At 38.6% G+C, this 25,942-nt stretch overlaps 1 protein-coding gene across 1 annotated transcript in view; it reads right to left on the bottom strand.

Annotated features, from left to right (window-relative positions):
* igf2bp2a (insulin-like growth factor 2 mRNA binding protein 2a) overlaps positions 1-25,942 on the bottom strand; it is a 76,808-nt gene that overhangs the window by 12,984 nt on the left and 37,882 nt on the right. Inside the window, exons 3-9 of the mRNA XM_047370184.1 lie at positions 22,269-22,317; positions 17,348-17,399; positions 13,840-13,903; positions 11,285-11,575; positions 11,000-11,134; positions 6,421-6,543; positions 1,644-1,779 (exon numbers count right to left, since the gene is read on the bottom strand). Coding sequence (XP_047226140.1) covers positions 1,644-1,779; positions 6,421-6,543; positions 11,000-11,134; positions 11,285-11,575; positions 13,840-13,903; positions 17,348-17,399; positions 22,269-22,317 — 850 coding nt within the window. The remainder of the gene's footprint in view (positions 1-1,643; positions 1,780-6,420; positions 6,544-10,999; positions 11,135-11,284; positions 11,576-13,839; positions 13,904-17,347; positions 17,400-22,268; positions 22,318-25,942) is intronic.

Raw genomic sequence — 25,942 nt, 5'->3', positions numbered from 1 at the left:
TGTGGGGTGAAAGTCAGATTTTTTAATACAATGGAAAAAAAAAAATTATAATTTTTATTTGTAAGAAATCTTAGGTGATAATAAATATAACTAGAGAAACAAAATTTCTTATTTTGTTTATTTTATACCACTGCAGAGTGAGACAAAGCTTTTAATGATGCAGGAAATAAAAAGACCATAATGGAAAAATGTCTAAGTCCCAAAACATTTGCAGCAACCCTTAGAAATACAACTTTATCTAACTAATCTAAGTTGGCTGGTGCCTACCTCCAGCAGTCAATGCAGAAGGGACAGGGTACACCCTGCCGGTTCATCACAGAGAGAGACAACCATAGATGCACACTCTCACCCCTAGGCCAACTGACATACACAGGGAGAATATGCAAAATCCACATATGGCCTCAGCTGGGATTTAAATCCAGGACCTTGTGCAGTAGCTGCAAGGCAACAAGGCTAACAACACTGCAGCCAGCTGCCAAACTTCTCATTCATGAACAGTTGCTGTTGTTTTTAAAGTTGGTGCAGAAAAGCATGTCAGAGAGTTGACACCACATTTATAACATTTATTTCTTTCATACATTAAATCAAACTAAACCTTTTCTGTTTTGGGTCAGTTAGGCTTACCAAAATAATTTATATTTGCTAAATACCCAAAAAACATGAGAGAGAATTTTATATTACTTCCTTCAAATTCAAATGTTGACACACACTAACATTACTATGCCTTTAAACAATTTGGGAAAACCTAGAGGATAAGGTCATGGCTTTGAAAATGAATTTGCCCTCAAAGCCAAGTCTGCGGTTCATGTTTCTGGGGTCATGACGAAACCTCCAGTTTCCTTTGTCTTCCTTTATTTCTGAAGGTTCCTCTAAATGTTCTTTGTACTGTCTAAAGATTACCGCTAGATGGCCCTCTTCGCTCACAGCTCAACCCGACAAGAGCCACAGAAACAAAAGCAAGCCACAACGATATAGCCGCATGCTGAGGGACACGTCCTGATAATAATTTAATAGTAAAGCAATAACAGCAATAGAAAACCAGCTGCACTAACACACTGAATAAAATTAGCCTGAAAAACCAGGTTTTTATGTGCATCTCTATGGGTTCCAGCTGTTGACCTTGATGAGCATCATCTATATTCATCCACTCCCTTCATGCTCATCAGCGGTGCAACAGAGAGCACGCAATGTGTGACGTTCCTGCTGCTCCTCTTCATCTGAGGCTTGACCTCACCGGCTCCTGAGGTTATAGGCTGGTGTGAAAGAGGAGACGGGTGAAAGAGCCGCCTGCAGATATCAGATGGATGGATGCTGGGAAACGCGGTGTGTTACAACAGGAACACAGACACACACAGCAGGGAAGGGAGTGTGAGTCAGAGGCACGGAGACAAGCTGCGTTCAAACACTCAACTTACTTAATGAGCTTTTCGGCGATCGTTTACTGTTATCTGTTTACAGAGCAGGCCTTACTAATGCTGGCGGCAACACACTACAGGGGAAGCTAATATCGTCCTGTGGTCAAACCCCCCACTCCCCTCCACCGCTCACCTGTCAGTCTGTGTGAGTCATCTGATGGTCATAATCACCACACGAAAAGCACAGAAACAACACAGAGGGCTGCAGATGGGAACTGTTGGACTTACATTTATAGCAGCAATATCGTTCTCGTAGGCTTCCCTCAGCTTCTTCGTGATCTCCACCTCGGCTTTACAACAAGCCTCCAAGTTTCCCTTCACTGTGATGGTCCTCTCAGGGTTGTAAATGGTTAAGTCTTGTAACCTGAAACAGAGACGCACACACAATCAAAGAAGAATGTAGAAATACTCAGAACTGTTTCAGAGTATCAGTGTCTCTCTCTAAAACTCGGATATTTAAACAGGTTTCTTTTTAAAACTGGATTTGAATCCATCAAATCAAGACATTAGTTGTGGTACATGTTAAGGTGTGGGGTGTTTTTGTAGGTGGCTACACCATATTAGCACCTAGTCAGAAAAACAGTGACTTGCAAAAGAATCTGTGGGATTATTGGGATTTTATGTGACAGACGAAACACAAAGTAGTGCATGATTGTGGAATGAAATAAAAAGGATACTTGGCTTTAAACATTTTTTTTACAAATACAAATCTGAAAAGTGTGGCATGCATTTGTATTCAGACCCCTTTACTCTGATACCCCTAAATAAAATCCAGTGCACCTAATTGCCTGCAGACGTCACAGAATGTGTAAGTAGAGTCCACCTGTGTGTAATTTTGCCTCAGTATGAATGTACAGGTCCTTCTCAAAAAATTAGCATATTGTGATAAAGTTCATTATTTTCCATAATGTCATGATGAAAATTTAACATTCATATATTTAGATTCATTGCACACTAACTGAAATATTTCAGGTCTTTTATTGTCTTAATACGGATGATTTTGGCATACAGCTCATGAAAACCCAAAATTCCTATCTCACAAAATTAGCATATCATTAAAAGGGTCTCTAAACGAGCTATGAACCTAATCATCTGAATCAACGAGTTAACTCTAAACACCTGCAAAAGATTCCTGAGGCATTTAAAACTCCCAGCCTGGTTCATCACTCAAAACCCCAATCATGGGTAAGACTGCCGACCTGACTGCTGTCCAGAAGGCCACTATTGACACCCTCAAGCAAGAGGGTAAGACACAGAAAGAAATTTCTGAACAAATAGGCTGTTCCCAGAGTGCTGTATCAAGGCACCTCAGTGGGAAGTCTGTGGGAAGGAAAAAGTGTGACAGAAAACGCTGCACAACGATAAGAGGTGACCGGACCCTGAGGAAGATTGTGGAGAAGGGCCGATTCCAGACCTTGGGGGACCTGCGGAAGCAGTGGACTGAGTCTGGAGTAGAAACATCCAGAGCCACCATGCACAGGCGTGTGCAGGAAATGGGCTACAGGTGCCGCATTCCCCAGGTCAAGCCACTTTTGAACCAGAAACAGCGGCAGAAGCGCCTGACCTGGGCTACAGAGAAGCAGCACTGGACTGTTGCTCAGTGGTCCAAAGTACTTTTTTCGGATGAAGCAAATTCTGCATGTCATTCGGAAATCAAGGTGCCAGAGTCTGGAGGAAGACTGGGGAGAAGGAAATGCCAAAATGCCAGAAGTCCAGTGTCAAGTACCCACAGTTAGCGATGGTCTGGGGTGCCGTGTCAGCTGCTGGTGTTGGTCCACTGTGTTTTATCAAGGGCAGGGTCAATGCAGCTAGCTATCAGGAGATTTGGAGCACTTCATGCTTCCATCTGCTGAAAAGCTTTATGGAGATGAAGATTTCATTTTTCAGCACAACCTTGCACCTGCTCACAGTGCCAAAACCACTGGTAAATGGTTTACTGACCATGGTATCACTGTGCTCAATTGGCCTGCCAACTCTCCTGACCTGAACCCCATAGAGAATCTGTGGGATATTGTGAAGAGAACGTTGAGAGACTCAAGACCCAACACTCTGGATGAGCTAAAGGCCGCTATCGAAGCATCCTGGGCCTCCATAAGACCTCAGCAGTGCCACAGGCTGATTGCCTCCATGCCACGCCACATTGAAGCAGTCATTTCTGCAAAAGGATTCCGACCAAGTATTGAGTGCATAACTGTACATGATTATTTGAAGGTTGACGTTTTTTGTATTAAAAACACTTTTCTTTTATTGGTCGGATGAAATATGCTAATTTTGTGAGATAGGAATTTTGGGTTTTCATGAGCTGTGTGCCACAATCATCCGTATTAAGACTATAAAAGACTTGAAATATTTCAGTTAGTGTGCAATGAATCTAAAATATATGAATGTAAAATTTTCATCATGACATTATGGAAAATAATTAACTTTATCACAATATGCTAATATTTTGAGAAGGACCAGTAGCTGTTCTGTAAAGGCTTTAGATGTTTGTTAGAGAACATTAGAGAACAAACAGTTTGATGGAGACCATGTAACACAGCAGAAGTGTAAAGCAGGGTTAGCTTATCAGTGTCCTACGTTTTGGAAATCTCACAGAGGACCGTTTAATACTACAGTCAATGGAGGAGCTGCAGGGACTCGCAGCTCAAGTGGGAATTTTTTATCAACAGGACAACTGTTAGCCAATCCACAAATATGGAAAAGAGGCAAGAAGAAAGCCAGAAGAGCTCCTATTCGCAGTAGGCAATATGTGGGGGACTCAGCAAACGTGGGAAGATGATGTTCTGGTCAGATGAGCTGAAAATTAAACTTTTTGGCTTTCATGATAAATTCTGTCTGACACCTATGACCCTGAACATCCCTTCCCCTCACTGAAATGCAGTGGTGTCGGCATCATGCTTCAGGGATGCGTCAAGACTGCAAATCTGACATCCACAGGCACTGTCCATCCAATTTGACTGAACTCAAGATTTTTTGCAAAGCTAAATGGATTAAAAATGTCATTCTGATTACCTATCAGTGCCACAGTTTTCAAAGTTTTGAAAATCAGGTTTCAATTTCCCTCCACTTCATAATTAGTCACTGCTTTCTGTTGATAGATGACATAAAAAAATGCACTGAAGTTCATAGTTGCATCCTGATAAAACATGAAAAAGTGCAATACTTTTGCAAGGACTCCTCTCAGACCTGTTTGGATCTGGATGCCGGCACCAATGCTGTTTACAAGTTTAGGATCACACATACACCATCTGCAGTCCACTAGCCATAACTAAGATAACCCCGCTGACACAACGAGGGTTTTTTTTTTAACGTTTGTTTTCAAAGCCTCTCTGGAGACAAGTTGTGAAGACATTTTCCAGCTCCCTTCTCAGGCCGAGGACTTTGCAGGATGAGTATAACAACCTTTCTGTGCAACATATTGTGAAATGAGTCTTAAAACAACGAATGAGGCAAGGTCGGTCTGGGAACGACAACACGATGATGCGCAGAAAAAAGAAGATAAGGATTCGTCCATCCGCCGAGCAACTGCAGCATTTAGAAAGAGGTATCCTGTGTCTGCTTTTTATAGCCTATGAAGACAAAATGCTCATAAAAAAAGCTTTCAGAGAAGAAAATGTTCACACATTTAATAAAATCAATGCTCAATTCACTCTTGCCTTTAAAGCGAGTGCAGACCAGTACACTGTTAATAAAATGGCACTTTTTACACAGATTGTTACAAAATCAAAGCAATACCCGAAGTTATTGCTCTATAAAAAAAAATTTCCCTGAATATTAAACAGCAGTTTACACTTTTCAGTAAATTTTCCTTTAGAAAAACAGAATATTTCACAGAATCACCAGTTTGTCCAAAATGATTTCCATCTGTTTCTCAGAGTGGAGCTCAGAACGAACAAACGAATCGAATGGAGTGCAATCACCACCTCACTGATAACGTCCTGGAGAAAAAGAGCCGTTATCAGATCTACTCATTTTCACTTTTAACAACTCAGTTGAGTGAAACTACACAGTAAGAGATGAAGAGAAGAACATGCAGGAAGGAGGGTGTGGCTGCATTAAACAGAAAATACTTTTTCTCTGCAGTCATAGTATGAATGGCTGAATATCTAAGCACCAGAAGCATATCTTTCACCATTCCACAATGTGGTTGTGGTTGAGCTCAGTAGGATGAGTCCCGCTTCCTAAAGAGGGAGCTTGGAAGCTCGATCACAGCTTACTTTTTTTTCTTTAAATTCTTATTAATTTTGGTTGGAGGCTGACAATTCTCTGGAGTTCACAACCAGGTTTAGTGAAGAAAATATTCACTGTGATGTTGCTCTAATAGCGAGTAAGCTTCAAATCAACAGACAGACAGATTTTTTTACAGCTTCACACACCTGGATGTGTTTGCATGTCCCCAGGAGCAGAAATGTACCTGCAGATTGCTCAAGTCTGAAGATCCTGCTATATGAATCCAAAAATGATTCGGCACTTTCCACTTGAATGGCCTCATATCATGCAAAGTGTTTTAAATGTGTTTGCAGATGCCACAGTGATATAAGACTTTAAAATGGTTCATTTAGCCTCAGTTCCTGTGCGTATAAAAAGTCTCACCCCAGCAGATTGTGGCACACAGGCTGAGGCGGACAGAACCGGATCGAAGTGAACTTAGGCTATCATTTATTTAATTGTGGGTAAAAGGAAATGAGAGGGAATAACGAGTAGGTTTGTCTGATCAAAGGGACTGATCACAGTGTCACCATGCAGCCTGGAAAAGCCTGGAGTAGTTTGGAAGTATTTTCAAGGTCTGGTTAAGTATGGAAAAATATATTCTAGGATGTATTCCTTTATTGAATACCACAGCATTGAATGTATCGCATCCATCCATCCATCCAAAAGTGTATCACTTTCATGTGAAAAATGTCTGAACCCTGTTGAGATTTTTTTGAGTCCTAAACTATGTAAATAAATTATTTATGAGCCTTTAACCACGTGTAAATAACTGAGCCTGTGACGGCTGACTTACGAGGAGATGGTTATCTTGGTCCCTGTCTCCTCCTCAATCTTCTTCAGGTTGCGGCCCTCCTTCCCAATCAGTCGACCCACCAGGCTGTTGTGGGCAAGGATTTTCAGAGGGATGTCCTCCGTCCTGCAGATACACAAACACATGAAAGGTTAGATGAGATGATAGAGGACTGGCTCCACTGAGTGTCGCTCTCAGCTCACCGATTTTGTGAGGAATGTCGTGGAGTGACAGGGATGAGCTGGAATGTGGACAGCTGAGTCGTAGCAAATGTTGCTCTAAGTACAAGACTTCTTCTGATGCATAAGCTAAATGGTTTATGTCCTTGTGTTGCCAGAGACATTTATGAAAAGCAGATCAGATGTAACCCCTTTAGATTCCTGCAGCTGTTATTCTTGTGGTTTAGTTGATGTGAAGTGTTTACAGAACAGTAACACCTGTTATAAGGTCGAATCTGATTACAAATCTTTTGGAGCTGTCATCCAACGTCCTTTGCTTTTGAATGACAATTTTTGAGGCTATACGAGCATGCTTTAGATGTAGGCAAGAGTTTCTGCAGATAACCAACCACCTGTACTAAAATGTATTAATCTTTTATTCTTGTGCTAGGATGGAATAACACATCCATCCTGTTTTCTAAATAATAAAGATGGGATTTTTCCAGTTGGTTTAAACATACAGTCTTTGAAATGCTAAAGTGATTATCTCAAGTTAACAGTTTACTCTTGGGCCACAAAAAATAATATTATTTTAATTAATGCATATTCATTTTTTACCTGCTCAACAATAAAATAAATGCTCAATATTTTAATGAAATAAGCAACTCATGTAGATTTCTCTAGAAAACAGATCTGTAATTGTTTGTAGATTTGAAAAAAGTCTTGCATGTTGGTGAGACCCTTTTCATACATACTACCTGCAGCCAATTTCCAAAATGTTTTGGATTCATTGTGTTCAATTTTCTTTACCCGAGAATTTCTTTGTTCTATTCTCATCTACAAGATCAGAAGGCGCTTCAATCTCCCATCAGAAATGGTTTCTGTATTTAACCAAGTTTACTGAATGGGTCCAATATTCTGTGAAATTATAATGAAAGCAATAAATGGGTTTAATAAAAGATGGATACTTTGTATTGTGCCTAACGTTTTCCATTCTAAAAATATATTACTTTGCTTCCATCCTTTTTTTAAACACTGTGCATGAGTGAAAATCTCAACCTAAAGAATATAATAAAATATCCATCTGCACCAACAGCTGTGCTGTCAGGCAAAATTTGTACCAAGGTACCATCATTTCTATCTGATGTATAGCTAAGGGGAGAAAATGAGGAGTCCAACCTTAGAATAGAAACGGACACAGAACTTTTAGTCCATGAAACGTTCTCACATCATATTGGACATGATATGGAGAAGAAGCTGGATGTCATTTTTCTAGAGTTGGTTTATGATTTGATTTGGTTCTAATACGATTTACTTTGAGCTCAAAAGTTAAAAACAAACAATATGCTGTGGTAGGTAGTGCAGCTAAGGAAATGCTTCTTTTTATAATGGATAAAACAACAAAGCAATTTTATTTTATATAAGAAACTGCAGTTTTTGCATCCTTACCTATCAAACATTTCTTACTTTTTATCATAAAAGAAGAACTTAGTTAGTTTATGTACTGCTTCATAACAGCTTTCTGAGAGCCCAGAGAAACAAAACCCAAATTGTGGGTAATTTGGGGCAAAAAAAAGACTACTTCTGAGCCAAATTGAAGACTAGAATAAACAACGTTAGAATAAAAAAATAATACCCTGACTCAGATCATTCATGTTTGTCCAGAAGCTTTCTGAGGCTGGTGAGTTTACAAAAAAAATATTTAGGAGCAAAACAAATTTTGTGTGTCGTGTAATTTAAAAGCAATGGAAGGTTGTGTTTAATACAGATAATTAGGACTTTGAAATGTACAAGTTTGCTTTAGTACAAATCTACGTTTAAATATTTCCTTCTACATATCTGCAGGGAATATTTCTGTAATTATATAATAAAAGCTTCCTTCACTCTGCCAATGACGAAGTACTATTAAAACCTGTAATGTCTGATGTTAGCATATGGTATGTATGATCGTTTCCTGGAAGAGGTGGAGTGCAACGTCTGCATTATCTGCATTTCTGCTTTGTGTGTCAATGACAGGGTGTGAATGTGAATCGGGGTTGTGAAGGGGTGTGGTGGAGGCTGGCCAGATGCTGGAGGTTTCTTCGTCTGTCTTTAGAGCTGGGGGTGTAAATCCAGATCAATGCTGCAGGGAGAAATTAGGGGTGAAGTGAGAGGGTATGGCAGATGTGTTGGTTTTGTGGTTTGAGTTTCAGTGAGTTCAGGTTGAGTGAACTCACAAGGCGGAGGGTGGCAGGGGCGACCGGTTTAATTCCTGCAGGTGTGGCACCCAGGCGAGGCAGAGTGGTGTCGCTTTGTTGACACATCTCAGAGGTGTGGGCGTTATTGTACCTTTTGAAAGCAGGATTATTGCTTGACTGATTGAGGTTGATTACACCAACGGAAACCCTGAAACTCCTTTGCTTTCTCTTTGCGTATAATGATAAATAAAAAAATAAAAAAACTTATAGCACTAACAGTGAGATTTAACCAAAACTAGTTAATTTTCTATTAAAACACTCAGAAATACGTGCAGCTTGTAAAATCCTATGTTTGTATGTCAAAAACAAAATGCATATTTTAGTTTTATATTATTTCTTTGGAAAATAATGTAAAACTCTTACATCACTCTCATGTCTTAAATAAGGGCACAGCCGAGGGATTTGTAACTCAGAATAAATAATAATTAAATGAAATTTCTGTCGTATAATTGATCGCTGCCACGTGTCTTGTTATTGTTCAGTCGTTGCCATGGAAACCAGGTCGTAGCACGAACACCTATTTAAATGAGAAAAACTGAGAAAATAAACGTGGCTGAGTTGGTTTATTTACTAAATGATATAAAACTATAATTAAGATATTTCCATGCTGAGGTTATTGGTTTGAACGGTTTAATAAATAACATTTGTAAAAAGGTCAAAAAAGCTAAAATATAATGCAATATAGATTTGATTGGTTTCAAAAAACTTTTGAACATGAAAAACATAATGTCGAAATCACAGAGAGGGTAATTTTTACCCCTCTTTAAACAATGTCAAATTCTTTCCATTTGGCTGTTTCTATGGAAACAGGGTTATACCACAAACACCTGGTGGAGACAATGGCTAACAACTTAAACTGAATGAATCCTTGTGCATTTGGTATATTGATTAAATGATAGATTAATTTTAATATCTTAATTTATAATATAGATTTCATTTGCTTGACAGGATTATAATATTTACCTACTGATGAATGATCTGACAGACAAACACAATATTACACAGCATTTTGTGTCTGGGCAAATTTTGGAAGCACAAACTATAAACTGTAGTTTGACCTTTTTTTCAGATGCTGGAGACATGAACAGGCGTGAATAAATAGATGTGCATAAAGAACATGAGTCCACAGAGCTTAGTTTTGTTAGATTTAGGCTGCTGTACATAAAGGAATCTTAAGACAATGAGGCCAGTGATCAATAAAAGTCCACAAAAGGACTGACAGCCTTGAAAATACGCTGGAGAAATGTCACAGTGGATCTGTGACCATCTGTATTGGATATCACTACAGCGAACACATGAGACCTCCACTGCCGATGCCTAGTCCAAACACATTAATTGCTCCAGTCGTATTCTGCTTACAATTTATAAAATTGTAGAAAATGAGCAGAATGCAACTCCCACCTCTCTGGTGTTTCTAGCTTTGAGTGTATTTCAAAACACATCACAGTATTACTTCAGTGGTTTAAATCCTGGTTTAAATTGGCTCTTGTTGTTTTGTTTCTGCGCGCCAAAACCAATTTTTTTATGCTGCTCATCTAAGTTTGACACCTTTACACACCAAACCACTAGTAATAATTTCTATTTAAAAGAGAGGCATATGAATAGGCTCGCTGCAGCAGAAACACAAGGCTTGATCAAAAACCAGCACAAGAAAACTCCGACACATGAAAATTAATTATAATGTACTGTGGTGCCTTGTGTTAAACACATATAAAAGATGTGCAGCTTTTCTATATTCACATGCTTCTATCTTCTCCCAAATTGAAGAATCTCAGGTGTAACTTGAGAAGAATGCCGCTCCCTCACACAGTTAACATGCTCACAAATAAAAGCAGACAAACATTGGAATAAAGGTTGCTGTTTACACCAAGCAGAGACTCAAAGAGCCATAAAAAGGCGCAGCGTCTCGTTAAAAGTGTCAAACCCAATTAGATCTGTCGGCCTGGACTCTTAGACACTAAGCTGTGATCACATGCCGGCCTGTGTAAGCAGCTGTGTTTACTGTGTTAGTGGTCCAGGCCGAAAGGAACGCGCAGTGAGATTAAAAAGTGTGCAGGCCGGGTTAAAGGATGAGATTACAGCCCTGCAGAGATGATGGTTAATCTGTATATGCATTCAGGCTGCAGATAGGCACATTTACGCTCAGTAGTACACGCGTTTGTTTGTGGAAGATCCCTGCAGGCTTACGTCTTGGTCTCGTTGGCCTCCTTGTGCATGATGTCCAGGATCATCTGGCAGGCGGAGGAGCACCCCTCGGGTGTTGAATGGATGGTGATGGGTTTTTCTGCTGCGCCTGCATTTTCCTTCCGGTGGATGTCCACCCTAAAATACAGATGTGGAGATTAGATGCATCTCAAATTCACAGTATGTCGATTTGACGTGAATATAATTAATATGCTTCCTATTTCAGGCTAACAGACAATAAATCCAACTTGACAACAGAAACCTTTGAACTGATTTAAAAAAGCTTACTTGGACTGCGTCTGTTTGGTGACATTCTTGATGGTCAGGCCTTCTTTGCCAATGATGGCTCCCACAAACTGAGTAGGCACGAGCATCCGCAGGGGGAAGTCCGGCTGTCTGATACGGGGCGAACCAAAGCTTCCAGACGGTCCAGGCTGAGGGGTGCCCTGATCCCGGGAGGACCGTCCCCCGCGCCGCGTTCGGGGAGTCTGAACGGGCGAGGCAGCATCCATGTCCATGATGTACGACACTTTTAGGGAGTAGTCGTCAAACTGGTGTCCTGTCAGCTTCTCAATGGCTCTGAGGGGAGGAAGAGATGAAGGCGGGGAGGAAGAACCAGGAAATATTAAACTAAATTAATGTAACTACATGTTACAGTAAATCTAAATATTACTGAAAAGATTATTTATTTCAATGTTTCTATTCAAAAAGAGAAGCTCAATTTTTTTATAGCTGTGATTACTCAAGCATTTATTTCAGATAATTTGAATGGTTATGGCTTGCAATTTATGAAAACTCAATATTCAATTCCTCAGAAAATTACATAAGAACATAAGCAGCACTCTGTTGGTCCTATGTACCCCTCAAAGCACCTCTACATTCACATTTACCCAAACACACATACATTAACCCACCAGTCAAATTTGTAGCCAAATTGGGGTTCATTGCCTTGCCCAAGGACGCTTCAACATGTTGAAGGGGGGGAGCTGTAATCAACGCATTAACTTTTCACTTACAAGATGACTACTCTTCCTCTGAGCCACAGCGATCCCATGCACTGTTCCAATCAAAATTGGCTATGTAAACCTCCATGTTGCTTGTGCACGTTTTCCTTCCACTAAACTTTCCATTAAAATATCCTGGAATACAGCCCCCTGTTAACACTCAGCTTCTTTAGCAATGACTTTTTGTGGCTTATACTCCATGTGGAGGGTGTCGATGACGGACTGATCGACAACTGTGACATCAATCTTTCTTGTGATTTTGTCTACCACAGCATGGCCATTACATAATATTTCTGTTTTAAAATCTCTTTTTATTGTTTTCTAAAATAACTGTAATTTTTGAGAAACCAAATTTCAGGTTTTCACTCACTGAAAACCTTTCAAAACTTAATCATAAAATAATTTAACTTTATCACTTTGTTATTACTATTCTATACAGGTTTCCCTTTTGTAGCTGAACTGCTGAAATAAATTAACTTTTTAGTGATATTCTAATTCACAGAGACACACCTGCATATTTTTATGAGATTGTTTCTTGAGTGGCTTGATTTAAAATCTGGACTGATTGGCTCATCAAGACATTCTTGCTTTCAAATTTGTGGCTTACCCACTGATTATTAATGTATACAGAAAATAAATCTTTCTCAAGATCTCATGACAGGATGTTTGCCTCTTATAAATAAATAAAAAACATTAAAACAATTGCAATTCATTTTCCCCAAATCGGTCCACGCTTTAAAATTAGAACAATATTTCCCAGAAACCCGGCAGCACATAAAGTTAGAAAAAACATTAAAACACTCAAACTCAGCCTAGTATGTCTCATAACACTTACAGTGATGGAGCAAAAAAAATTTTTTTTTGAAATCTGTCCTTGGGAGTCTCTTGCTACTTACCAACAGAAATCTGTACAATCTGGAGTCTGATTTCAGAAAACTTTCTGCAAAACGTGAGCTACAATGACACGGATGACTAAGAGAAAATTGTGTGTTTTATTGCCACAACTGCATCGCTATGGATATTTTTAAAACATATTTCTTCCCATCACTTGAAAAAAAAACATTATGTTTCTCTGAGCAGATTCTGGATGACAATGCATACATTTAAAATAAACTGTTTATAGTGATTTCTTTTGACTCCTTGAATTTGAGTTAATATTACAGACAGAAACTGTTGGGAAATCTTGTTCTCTGTATATTACAGAGCCAAAGAATAAATATTAGGATTTCCATCACTGTGCATGCTAACTATGACTACTCTACTCATTATTATTAAGTAGAATGTCAATCATTTAAGGTTCAAGATGTTAAAAACACCTTGCTACCTCTACAACAGGGTTCCTACCCACTTTTCATGTTAGATATTTTACTTTTGTGGACTCAAATATAAAAAGCAGTCAGTTTGTTAGTGTAAACGTCTAGTCGTTTCATAATTTGTGACGTCTGCGAAAGTTGTGTTCTGTGTCCCCAGCTTTAATTGACACCTTAGACACAACGTGTTTCTCCAAAGTATCTTTTTAGGTGTCTATACAGATACCTTAAGACAGTTACATTTTTTTATTTCTAAAATTAATTAAGAAATAAAAAAGTGGTCTTAATGGCCAGATTCTGCATGCAGGTGACAGGTCCATTGTCCTGTTTAAATGTGTTTATATCTGCATCCATGTTCTTACAGTGAAGGCGAATTGGCCCTGATCTCTCAGTTATGGACACACGGTTAGTTAAACAAAGAACACACAGTTGGATCAATGAACAAATGCACTGGTTTTGCAGTTGTTGTCTGTACATGAGGCTTGGACATGGTGCTCAGCTCATAAGTAACATTATTTGTGCTGCTTACACTTTAGCTTCCTCCTTAGTTGCGTATGTAACATTCACCACTGCTGTTTCTGTGTCAGTGTTCACTGTGGAACAAGACAAGGAGAGAGAGAGAGAGAGAGAGAGGAAAACATGAGATACAGTAAACAAAGGAGTACACATGCACATATCAGGCTTTTGTTGCTTCTGTAGGTGAGTTGGACATGCGTCCAGGTTCCCCTTGGCGACCCAGAAAGCTGCTTGTCCATGTGAATCCATTAAAGCCATCACCATGCTGGCTTCTCTCCAAACCCTGCTGCTTCCTCTACAGAATGGAGCTGCTTAACACAAAGGCCTCGCTGTCACTTTCACAAAAACGGATTTGAGTCTGACATAACAGCCTGAACAGGCCAAATAAACGCCGATTAAAGCAAATAAAGCTCACAACAGAGGCACACCTTGACTAGATAGGTGGCAGAGTGTTGTCCTTTAAAGACGAAGCAGGACAGACTTTGTCAGTCCCACTGAGATCAAGCAAGGTCTGATTAGAGAATCCATTACATACATACATACATGCAAACAACACTATCTGTTTAATCAAGTGATCAGTTTGGCTGATGAGCTGAATATTTAACTCATTTTTAAAGAATTTAATGCTAAAGTATAGACTGCAGTGCAAAAATACGTCCCTGTTATGTTGAATTTGCAACGATCTAATGGTCACCTCTGTCCACAAGTTTTCCACCAACACTTATTTGTTTTTGCTTCAAAGTAGACAGACTGTATTGTAGTTCTAAAAAGTGGTTTCGCAACATTTCTTCAGACTTTCTGAAGGGTGTTTTTTAAGGTTGATCTTTGGACTTTGGTTGCATTTTTACCTTTTGTGCAGTTCATGTAGCTGATCATGCAAACATACTGTGCAGTTTACACTTAAAAATTATGAAAATTAAGGAAAATAGAAAAAGTGTTATCTGCATTAGATGAACAGTACAGCACCTTCCATTTGTATTGACAACCTCACTAAAGATATGTAAAATTAAATTCACCTTGCAGTTGCAGCTGCGTAATGCTGAACATGTTACAAAAATCTACATCATTAATTAAGAGGATTAAAAAACTCCCACATAAAGAAATAATAGTTTTGTTTTTTTTTAAATCACCAGTATCACAATTAGTGGCACCACTAACTGTTTAACTGAAAAACGTAACTGAAAACTTTTTTAATTTAAACTCATTAAGTTGATCATTGTATCCAGAAACTTTGAATTACTAATCCTGGACTTATCTTTTTGCTACAGAATAAATATGATCCATAAAATAGGGGAAAGGTATGAGAACACAGACCCTTCAAATCTATTTGTTTGCTTCCACAGATTTGAAACTTTAACTCATCATAAATGTTTCCACTAAACAAATACTTTGCAGTGAGCAAGTATGAGATTTACCACTGAATCATGGTAAGTAGGGGAGTTCAGAGTTTGAATCAACTGTCCTCTTCCTTGGCCATATAGGTAAAACTCTTTTAGCAAGATCAATTGTATCTCTTTTCTTAAAATGTATTGCAGTAGTATTGGCAAATCAGCAAAAATACAAATACTGGTAACCAACACAATAATTACATCAACTTAATGAAGCAATCTCTCGGTAGGCTTTCATGAGAAGAAGATGCATTTTTTAAAAACACTTAGATCCAGTTTATGACATAAAGCTTCTTAGGCTATGAACAAACAACGTAAATCTCTCAAATTCAAATCCAGTTTAGTACATTTCCATTTTGTTCTACATATGATGCGATAAAGAGGACTATTTCCCTTATTTCTGAAAGTGGGAAAGACAAGAATACATGCCAATCAAGTAAAGGAGATTTGTCTTGAAGTCAGGAAGTGGCTTTTGATCCAGAAATGCGTTTTTTCTATTTAGGAAACCAGGTAACCGTTGTTTTTTCCCCCAGATTCGATGAGCATAATCACATCTGGCCTCTTCACTGGCTGCTGGTAACAGAGTGCCAAAAACACTATGTGTTGATACAAAACTGCTTCATTACTTGAATTTAGGAGGAATTTTATGGCTGAAGGATTCGTAGGCTGGATCTAATGGTGTCTATAAAATAATGGTAATATAATGGACTGAAAGCTGACAAAGTCCAACGAAAAACCTTGAAAAGCCTCCAAAAAGTCTAAGAAATTATTGATCTGGATGATAAAAAGAGAGATGATTAAAATCTTTTATGTAGTACAGTACTTCTGTGTCTTATCTTACATTTAAAGTTTGAAGCATTTTGTAGGGATGAACCAGGAAAACAGCCGGTGACATAACCTGGCCAATTTTCACCTAGATCAGACCTGACCGCTGCCAAGCCAGTCAGAAACTCAAATAACCAATTTTATTCTGAACAGCAAACACAACACACAGGTGCTACCAGATCACACTGACAAATCCCCTCAATGTTAAATTGATCTCTTCAAACCTTCGTAATAGTAAGGCCAGTTAGCAAAACTCACAAAAAATGATCAAAGTAGAGAGCCGACATCATAAAAGGGCCAAAAACATTGTGAGTTTGTCTAAGTTGAGTCTGGAAGGGTTAAATCCAGTGCTGGTGCCTAGCTGGCAGAGAAAGGATACATGAACAGAGTCTGGCACTGTGCTCGCTCTCACAGCCAGCACTGCTACTACGCACATATATGGGACTGTTCCAGAAAATAGTGACCAGAGGGCAGGAACTGAAGCAAGGAGAAGTGACACAAGGCGGGAACAGTGGAACAATAAGAAGAGGAAGTGGCTCTGTTGGTAACTCAGAATAACTGGTGATGTTGTTTTAAGAGTCAAACAGAGGAGGAAATTCCCTGGTGGTGTCTAGTAGAGAATGAGGCAAACTTTTAAAATCTTTAAGCATAAAGTAATTTCTCTGCTGGGCTCTCTTTCAGCACCTGTCATCACAACAGTGGGCGGTATCTAATCTTGGCTGTTTTAACACACAGAGAATCCGTCAGTAAGCAAGTGCCAAGATTTTTTTCCATGCTTGCATTTTTAGGTGTCTGTTTGCCCTCCTGCATGTCTGCTCATGCATCTCTGTACAGACAGCAAAATGATCTACACACACAAACCATCTGAGAGTTCAGAAGGTTCACCCCAGGCGCCTGCTCTGCAATCCCCCGTTACCACAATGCTGCATCCCAAAAGATGAAAAACTTAAACACAGAGGAGCCTTATTCCTGGATTTCCGCCATGTCTTCCCACTTCAATCCGTACGCCGAGTCTAATAGGCCCAAGGGTGGCAGACCTTTCTTATTTAGAGCCTCAAACAATCCCGTCTCCGGGTCAAACAACAACGCACAGAGACAGACGAGATGATAAAGACTGATTCATATGCAGAAAAGGGTTATGTTTAGATAATGGATCTGTGTGGTGATGATAATGAGGAAGCGGAGTCACACAGGGGGTCGTGACTCACTGGGAGGTCTGTGTGTGTCGCTAAAAAGACACATGTGTCAAACAGTAGAAGGATGAACTGAATATGACAGATGTGATGATCAAGGGGTTTGGTTCTGTACCTTGTTCCACGGTTTCTACAGTACCATACTGAGCAAGAAGCCCATCCAAAACCTGAGGGGAGAGACCAGAGTTCAGGTTAGAGACATAAAAACACAGATCGAACAGACTTGTTACATCTTGCAATATGACTTTATCTGGGGCAATTTTTAAAAGACAATGTCCCAAAAAAAAATGGTAGAGTAAAACTAGGCCTGGTGATTTCCTAAACATTTTATTGGTGCCAGAGACCTAGCACACACCGTTCAGAACCATAATAAAGGTTCTGTTGATGAGTTAGGCCCCAAAAGCCTCAGCTTTAGGTTTTAAAGCGCATTCTGTGAAACAAACAGTTTAGAAATTAAACTGTAAAAAAGAGTGACTTATCTCTGAACCTTATTTTGACAAGCCAACAGAACCACTTTTCACGCCCAGTTTAAGTTCATTTGTAATATGGAACCTAGTTTTAAAATAAGAAAACAAAACAACTATCAAAAAATGAGACTTCAATGTTGTAGGGGATGAATGAGCTTTATTTTGAAAGGCTGACATAATCCCTTTTGTCATCATTAATTTAGTTTTGTAAATAACACAGAAGATAATTTTGGAACAATGTATCCTAATAAATACAGAAACTTTTATTTTTGAGCCAGGATATTTAGTTGAAAATGGATTCGAATGAATGAACAAACTTGTTTGAGTATAATTCAATGTAAAAACACACTTAAAACCACAGCCCTAAACTGTGGCAGGGTGTGGATGTCTATCACAGATGCTGTCATGACATTGTTTTAACAGCAATACAACCTATGCTTAAATAATCCAGATCATTTAATAAATAATGCATTGTTTTAAAACTTCAGGTCTCAGTATTTTTGTGCACCTTGAGTTTAGTTGTCTGAATTAACTTTTTAAGAAATAATAAATGCAGATCATTTCTTTAAGCAAGTAAAAGCAGAAACAAAAAGTGTACAATTCATTTTAAATCCGTAGAATTTAATGAAATTAGGGGGAAAGGGAAAGTTACCATCCACTGGATGGACATATACTTTACTGATGTGGAAAAACTCTGGTGAGTCGGTTTTAAGGCCCTTACAAGCATTTCTGATTTTTCTGATTAGTTGCTAAGATACTGAAGTTGTAGCTGTCTGGAAAGCCTTGGTATGTTTGTTTTCATGTAATTTACATAGACATGCATTTTTTCTACTGTACCACTGATGTATTTGTTTGTTGTTACTGATTTCTTATAATTAACACGCAGTCGTTTAATCAGTACTAACAGCGTTTTAATTTACTCTGCTGCTCAAAGTTACACATGCACCCAATTTCTAATCAAAAATTTAAAATCACATCACTGACACTTGGTACAGCTACTTAGTTTTTGACAGATGTAGCAAACATCTTTTGGGAAAATTGGCCAATAATTATTCATTAAAAGCTAGAAGCCTTAAACAACTTGAATACTTTCTAAACAAACTATACCTTTTATCATCAGGTTTTGCAATGCCGCTTATTCTAACGTGGCAGGTCTTTTTCCTGTACAATAGACAACTGTATGGATACATATGGTAAGTTTTCTTTGCTTTAAAAAGACTGAATTAAGGTTTGGGTCAAACGTCTTTTGTCAAAATTAAGGATGCACCGATCATTCTGCAGGTGAAGGAACTTGCCCATTTTTAGATACTTGACTGGTGATAGGCCCTTTAGCTTCTCAAAACTATATTTCTTGGTAATAGCATGTCTTCCTGGTGGTAGTTTTCATTTACTTGTTTGCTACATCTGTAAAATCCTTACAAATGAAACCAGAGGAAGCAAAAGAAGAGTAAAAATATACAAGCTGATTCATCTGCTCAAAAAAACTGAGGGTGAAAGCTTCTTTTATACATCCAGGTTCCAGGTTAACAAGTGAAACACAAGCTAACTTTATGAAACCAAGAGACAAAAAAACGTTCTTCCAAACATATTTTATGAAACACCATGTTCTGGAACATATATGAATCAGTCCCGTTACATATATTGCATAAATATTGGGTTTAGGGGTGTAACCTTTACAGTGTGCTACTGTGTGAAGACAGAGTCCTTAATATTTTGTTGTGCTTATTTGTTTCTCCAGCCATCATGATCAACTAACTATCTTGGACTCAAGGCTCAGAGCTTTATACACAGTTTATCCGTCCCCCCAACTGGTCAAATAATGCTGAAATAATCAGAAAATGGGTCCAACTCTCTTATCTTGTCAGCCACTTTAAGCATTTAGCATGCCGAGGTGCAAAAGGTTTCATCATAATGCATTAGATGAGGCTGTGTAATAATCGGGTCCTAGCTACAACATTAGAACAGCCCTTATGTAATGTGTGGAAATGTGGTATGTCCAAGTTGCAATGCGCAGGCCACAACATTTTTTGACATTTCAAAACATTCCCTGGCAGTCTGGCTTTGCTGGAAGTCAAAGTAAATATGGTACAGCTTAGATGCTTAGAAAGGGAATGCTGGAGGATTATTTGCTTAAAGCTGTGTCTCAATAAATGTCATAGAAATGCAAAGACAATAACAAAATAATGTGATGGAAGCTAAACATGTAAAATGTATACAATTACATTAAACTGACTAAATCAGCAGTCCAACAGATTTTTTTTTTTTGCTCATATATGTTGAACCCTTCAGAAATGTATTTTAAATTAAGGGCTTGCAGGAAAGATGTCTGTTCTGTAATCTGGTTCACGTTTATGTTTTGAGATGTTCTGAGATTAAGGAGCTATAATCTATCTTATAATGGAGATATGCTTGTTTTTGTTGTTTGTTTTCCTTTTTCAGATAGATACCATGGTCCAAAAATCTGGAGCACTTTGGTTTTAGATTTCCAGTAACAGATAAAACTCTGTATACTGCTGTCGTCTTGGAGAAAATTTAAGCTTTTAATTGTCACTTTTTCTATGAACACAGACAAAAATAAATTTGAACCAGAAATTAGAAATATATTGGCCAAAGTAAGAATAAGCAGGCAAGAGCTTCCAAAAGGTGAAAACTGTAATTCCCCGATAAAAATGCAACCAGGACAAGGATCTGTAGCTTAACTCCAAGCTTTCAGATGATGTTGACTGTAGGGGGACTGTAAGGATTTCCTGGTAAAGGTATACATGGTTTCAAAAGGTTACAGGGGAATAAACCCTGACAATGTTCCATCATAGAGTCCCTATGGTTTAAATTCAGTCTAATACCAGACGGGATGCCAGAAAGGGCCCAAAACGACTGGAGTTTTCTCTGGCTATATGGAGCAAAATGCAGTGATTCCCATCCCTAAAAAGTCATGTGCACTGCAGGCCAGAAGGCTTAAAGAAGGCTCATATTTTTTTTTCTGGCTTAATAAAAGGACACATTTTGCAGATATTCAAATTAATTAGTTAATATTAGCTTGTTATACTCTGTGTGAGCAGAAATATAAAACAGTTAAATATTCGGATTAATAATTTACTCATCTGTTTATTTTGTATTTCTCCTTTAGTTTATGTATCAAAATAACAATAAAAAAATGTCATTGATTATTTGAATGAGCAATTTCTATTAAAAATTAATCTAAATGTCTAAATGCTCCATAGACACCTAAGCTTAAATTAGTATACACCTAAATGTCAATAATTTTTCTACATTTTTAGATATTTTTAAAAAGCCAACATATAGACCTCGTTTAGCCAAGAAGTTGAATAACAGCAACTTAAAACTTGAATAATAACACATGTTGTCAGCTCTGCATCATCAACTCATTTGCAGATATGCTGCGGCTGGATGAAAGTGTGTACATCTGGTTGGAAACTGTATTTGTATAAATACAAACTGAAATCTTTGTCTATGGTGATGTTGAGAAAGTGAAATGTTGTTGACAGTAAATTTGTGTTGTTTCCATTATTCAGAACAATAAAAATATATAAATAGGTCATCACATTCACCTCTATGTTCTCAATTTTTAGCTTTCTACAAACAACATTTTTATTGTAATGTAACAGCTAAAAATAGATAACAGTCACTCATACTGAATTAAATAAAGTTTGAATTTGGGTGTATGTTTCCTGGCATTTTGCACAAGTTACAGACTTTTACGCACATCTTGTGAATTTCTAAGCTTACATCACTTTTAAACTAAGCGGTTTAGCATGGTATAAACATAGATGAAATATAAAGGTCTAAATTAGGCTTACATATAGATTTAACATTAATTTATGTGTAAATATCTGTTAGAATCAGGTATTGCTTAATGGGATTATAAGAATCATGTTCTATTATTTGAGCAGCAGTGGGACTATTTTTTATGTTTTTCTATTTAAAATACAATAAATTAGATGATATTATACTTTTTTGCTCCAAAATGTTCAAAAATATCTATAAAATGCCAATAAAATTATTTATAGACAGCATATAGTAAAAATCTGGATAAAATAAGGAAATCACGTAAATCACTGAGCAAAACAAACCTAGGGACAATATAAACATAAAGGTTTGGCTTGCTGTGAAACATTAGAAGAAATGTATCTTGCACTGTGTCATGATCTGTCAAACACAAAACATTTTTCCTCAACTAATGTTGATATTTTTAAATTCCCAAATGAAATGTTGTGAGTTCCTCTGTGGCGTGTAGACAACTGGCAGATATTAACTCAAACAGAAACGGGAGTGTTGGTAAGCATGAACACTAAAAAAAACAACAAAAAAAACTCACTTAGACCCCCATGGGGTCACAGATGCTGACACAAAGACACAGTGTCATCCCCACGGTAACAAACACTGACGGAAACATGTGCTCACAAACACTTAGGACCAAACTACAAAGGACGGTGACTCATTGTTGGGAAATTGGTTTATGTGCCGCCTGTTGCTGTTCAACTGGGCATTGCCGTCTCATACACACACGCACACACAGACACACAAACACAAAGGTAGAAAACAACTGACCTCCCACTGTAGATGAGGGGGAATGTTCCGGATCTGGATCTTCCGACTCCTGCAGAGATGAGAGACACAGACGGAGTGGATTTAACGGACCTGAACCACAAACTCACACACACTTAGAGTCATCTCTTTACAGTAAAGTCAGCTGCAACTTCCCTCAATGTATAGTTTATGTATATACAAGTGTGCAGATTTATTGTATTAGTGGCTGAGGAGAAAAGCTAGAAATTCAGAATCAGGCCTCATTTCTGATGTACACATAATTCACAATTAGCTAGAAGAAGACCCAACGTTCAGCATCACCAATCAAGACCTGACCCAGATGTGCTTAGGGAAACAGTGTGTCTACCCAGCAATTTTTGTCAGATAATATTATCTCAGGAACACTGCAAGAAACCCACAACATAACATCTCTCAAGACATTTCCTTTTATTAAGCGAGTGTTTCAGCTCAAAAGGCAGAGCCACACAAACCACCCGTGACCACAAGCTGTTAACAACGGCATTAATATGAGAGAGAGTGGTGCGGATCTGCCGTGACTGTGGAGCGAATTTACTCTGGAAAGACGTTCTTAAAAAGGATATCAGAGCTATTATTGCAGGAGGAAATTTACTGAGAATCAGTAACATGAGGAGCAACACACACATGCTCAGACAGCAACACAAATTCTCTCTAAATGCAAAAGTGCAAACATCTTTGGACTTTTGCAGCGTGGGAACAGCAGGACAGAAAGGCATGTCTCTAACTGTGCTGCTCAAGGACACAAACAGAAGGAGCTCTCTTCTTATACATCCACTCAAACATTCAGTAATACAACAGAACACAATAAAGAGTAAAACTTTTAAAATGCCCTGCGAGGGACTGGCGACCTGTCCAGGGTGTACCCCGCCTCTCGCCCATAGACTGCTGGAGATAGGCACCAGCTCCCCCGCAACCCACTATGGAATAAGCGGTAGAAAATGACTGACTGACTGACTTTTAAAATACTACGAAAGTAATCTTAAACACACTTACATAACATCATACATAATTTTACAGTCGAATACAGTTGCGGTCAGAAGCTCAATGATGGGCATGAATGTCCTCTTATGAATAAAACCTGATTTTACAGAGATTTCTCTCTCACATAGAGCAGCATGACAACACCTATTCTCCTATTATAAATACTTAATGACCGCTCATGGCAAGAAAACTAGAAAAAAAATATCATTACTGCAGTTCTTATAAAAAAAGAACAACTCGGTATCAGACAGTTCAAAGTTTACAAAAACTGGGGATCGGAAATTGGCCAGAACATTCTGATCAGTGCCTGTCTAGGTGGAGGTATGTAGTTGAGCCTTTATTTATACTTTGAGGCAGTTTGGATAAGAGAAAATCCACCATACATTCAAACTAGCCAAACAAACAAGCCAACATTTCCCTGAGGATTGCACCACACTGCAGCCTGGAACTTTTCTGTCACTGACAGATCTTTAAAGCAAGAGGCTTGATGAAAGAGCTCTTTTGGCAGCCAATATCCAAACACGGGCGAAACACATCACCTATTCCGGCGTAGTAAACAACCACATGGCAAGCAAAAAGCAGCCAATTGCTAAAAAGCATTTATGGCCAACTTGAAACCCCTGAACAGCCCCAAACGCTGGCATCCCTGAGCTGCCTCAAATGGAAACTAAAAGCTCCTTTCATTCAGCGTTGTCTGTGTAAATATCCTGCAAATCCAAGGGCCAGTCCTCTATTGTGTTTCTGCCAAATAATTATGCCGGTTGTAATATTGATGCTGAGCAAGACAATGCGATGCCACACACTGCAGCCTCCTTTGTAACTTTTCGGCTCTGCTTCCGTGGGATTTAAAACAAAGTTTCTTTCAATAAGACCGCATCACTCTGGCTTCTTTAGCTGTGTTTGCTTCAAATAGTGACCTTGTGTTTTAAAGATTCACTCGCTTGCCTGTCATTCTCACTTACGGGCGAAAGCTCTCTGAACGGGCATGTTGCGGAAAATGTGACAGCCCCTCCTAACAATCCTTTAATGTCTCATTTTCAGCATATTTGTGGCCACCGGCTGACCAGAGGTCCACCACTTTCTGTCTTTCCATGTGTCTCTGGCGTAGGAAGCGGCTCACACTACATGCCATTCTGCCACATCTGCTGTTCGCTCCTTGAAGCCTTCAGGGTCGTCTGCAGACATCAGCTGTTTGTCCTGAACTCATATAAGCTGCCTAATAACCAGGAAGAAATCAGCCGTCTGCTGACATCTAGTTTGTTTGGATTCAAAATTGAACTCAGCGCCTTCTCTGAGCTTCTTCTTTTGAAAATCTGAAAATTAACCATGTCAGAAGATACAGGCTCAAGTCAATGTTATTTAACCTTTAAGGCTGCCTGCGGCTGGTTTTAAACAGTCTGCCAAGAGAAAAAAAAAAAAACTCCTCTTGATTTGTGCCTTTAAATATCTGAGGGGGGCCGTGTTCAGTTGAAAAGCTAATATTTACTGCACCCACACCTGTACACAGCGAGGAACCAGGTCTGAGCAAAGGCTGGCAGATTCATGAATTTTGGGCTGTCGAAGGAATTTTAAAGGGATAGTTCGGATTTCTGGAGTGAGGTTTTGTTAAAAGATTATAAAAAAGGGATGTAACAGGAGACTTCTTGTCAAAGTAAAAAATATCTCATTCAGTTATTATAAGGCTGAGATATCCACTGACAAAAAGGCCAATCTGCTGTTTTGAGCCTTGGATATCAAGGCAGAGTTCTTGAGCTTGATGCTCTGTTTGAGACTCTTATTTTGAAATATAAAAGGCGGTATTCTGAGAGTTGTGGCCCTGTTGTGTTGATAGAGTTGGCTAATAAAGACAACCATTGAACTGGCTAAAAGCACTAACTCAGTTACAAAAGCATTCAACCAATCCAGCCCCACCAATTTTAAATAACTTATCTAGAAAATGGTTAAAAAGGGCCCTGCGATGGACTGGCGACCTGTCCAGGGTGTACCCCGCCTCCCTCCCATAGACTGCAGGAGATAGGCACCAGCTTCCTGCAACCCACTATGGTAGAAGCAGTAGAAAATGACTGACTGACTGGTTAAAAAGGTTTCATTAGTTTTAATGGGAATTAATCGAAATAAACAAGAATAAACCTGGAGATTTGAAAATATAGCTGGGGAAAATGCATATTTAAACATAAACTTGACAAAAACAAGTAGATTTCATGCTATTCCTTAATTACATGCATATTGGACACCGCTCACACCAGGTGTAAGGAGGCTACACCTCCTATGCACTGTGCAATCCTCCATCACGTGCACAGATGATTGTTAGAACCCTGGACAACTGGGGCCACATTATACTGGGGCCAAGATTATAGTATTGTGTAAATATATTTGATGTATGGTACCGGAAATGTCCAATGGATGTCTTCCTGTGAAAAAAATAGGGTAAAATAAGGCGTTTGGATAAGGTACGATGGTGGATATGGTTTAAATTTTCCTAAATTTTCAATTTATTCCCATAAATTCTCATTCATTCACATTATTTCTAAAGGTTTAAAATTTGGAAAATTTCTAAAATCCCACATCTTAACTTCCCATGAAGAGTGTCTGGTACAGAAAATGTACCGTACATTGTCAGCCCGTTTGCAAATCTAATCTGCAAGTGTTTTTGATACTCAGCAGATAAAAGAATA

This window comes from Girardinichthys multiradiatus, chromosome 7 (assembly GCF_021462225.1).
Source record: "Girardinichthys multiradiatus isolate DD_20200921_A chromosome 7, DD_fGirMul_XY1, whole genome shotgun sequence".
Taxonomy (NCBI): Eukaryota; Metazoa; Chordata; class Actinopteri; order Cyprinodontiformes; family Goodeidae; genus Girardinichthys; species Girardinichthys multiradiatus.
This window is presented reverse-complemented; position numbering and strand designations above follow the sequence as displayed.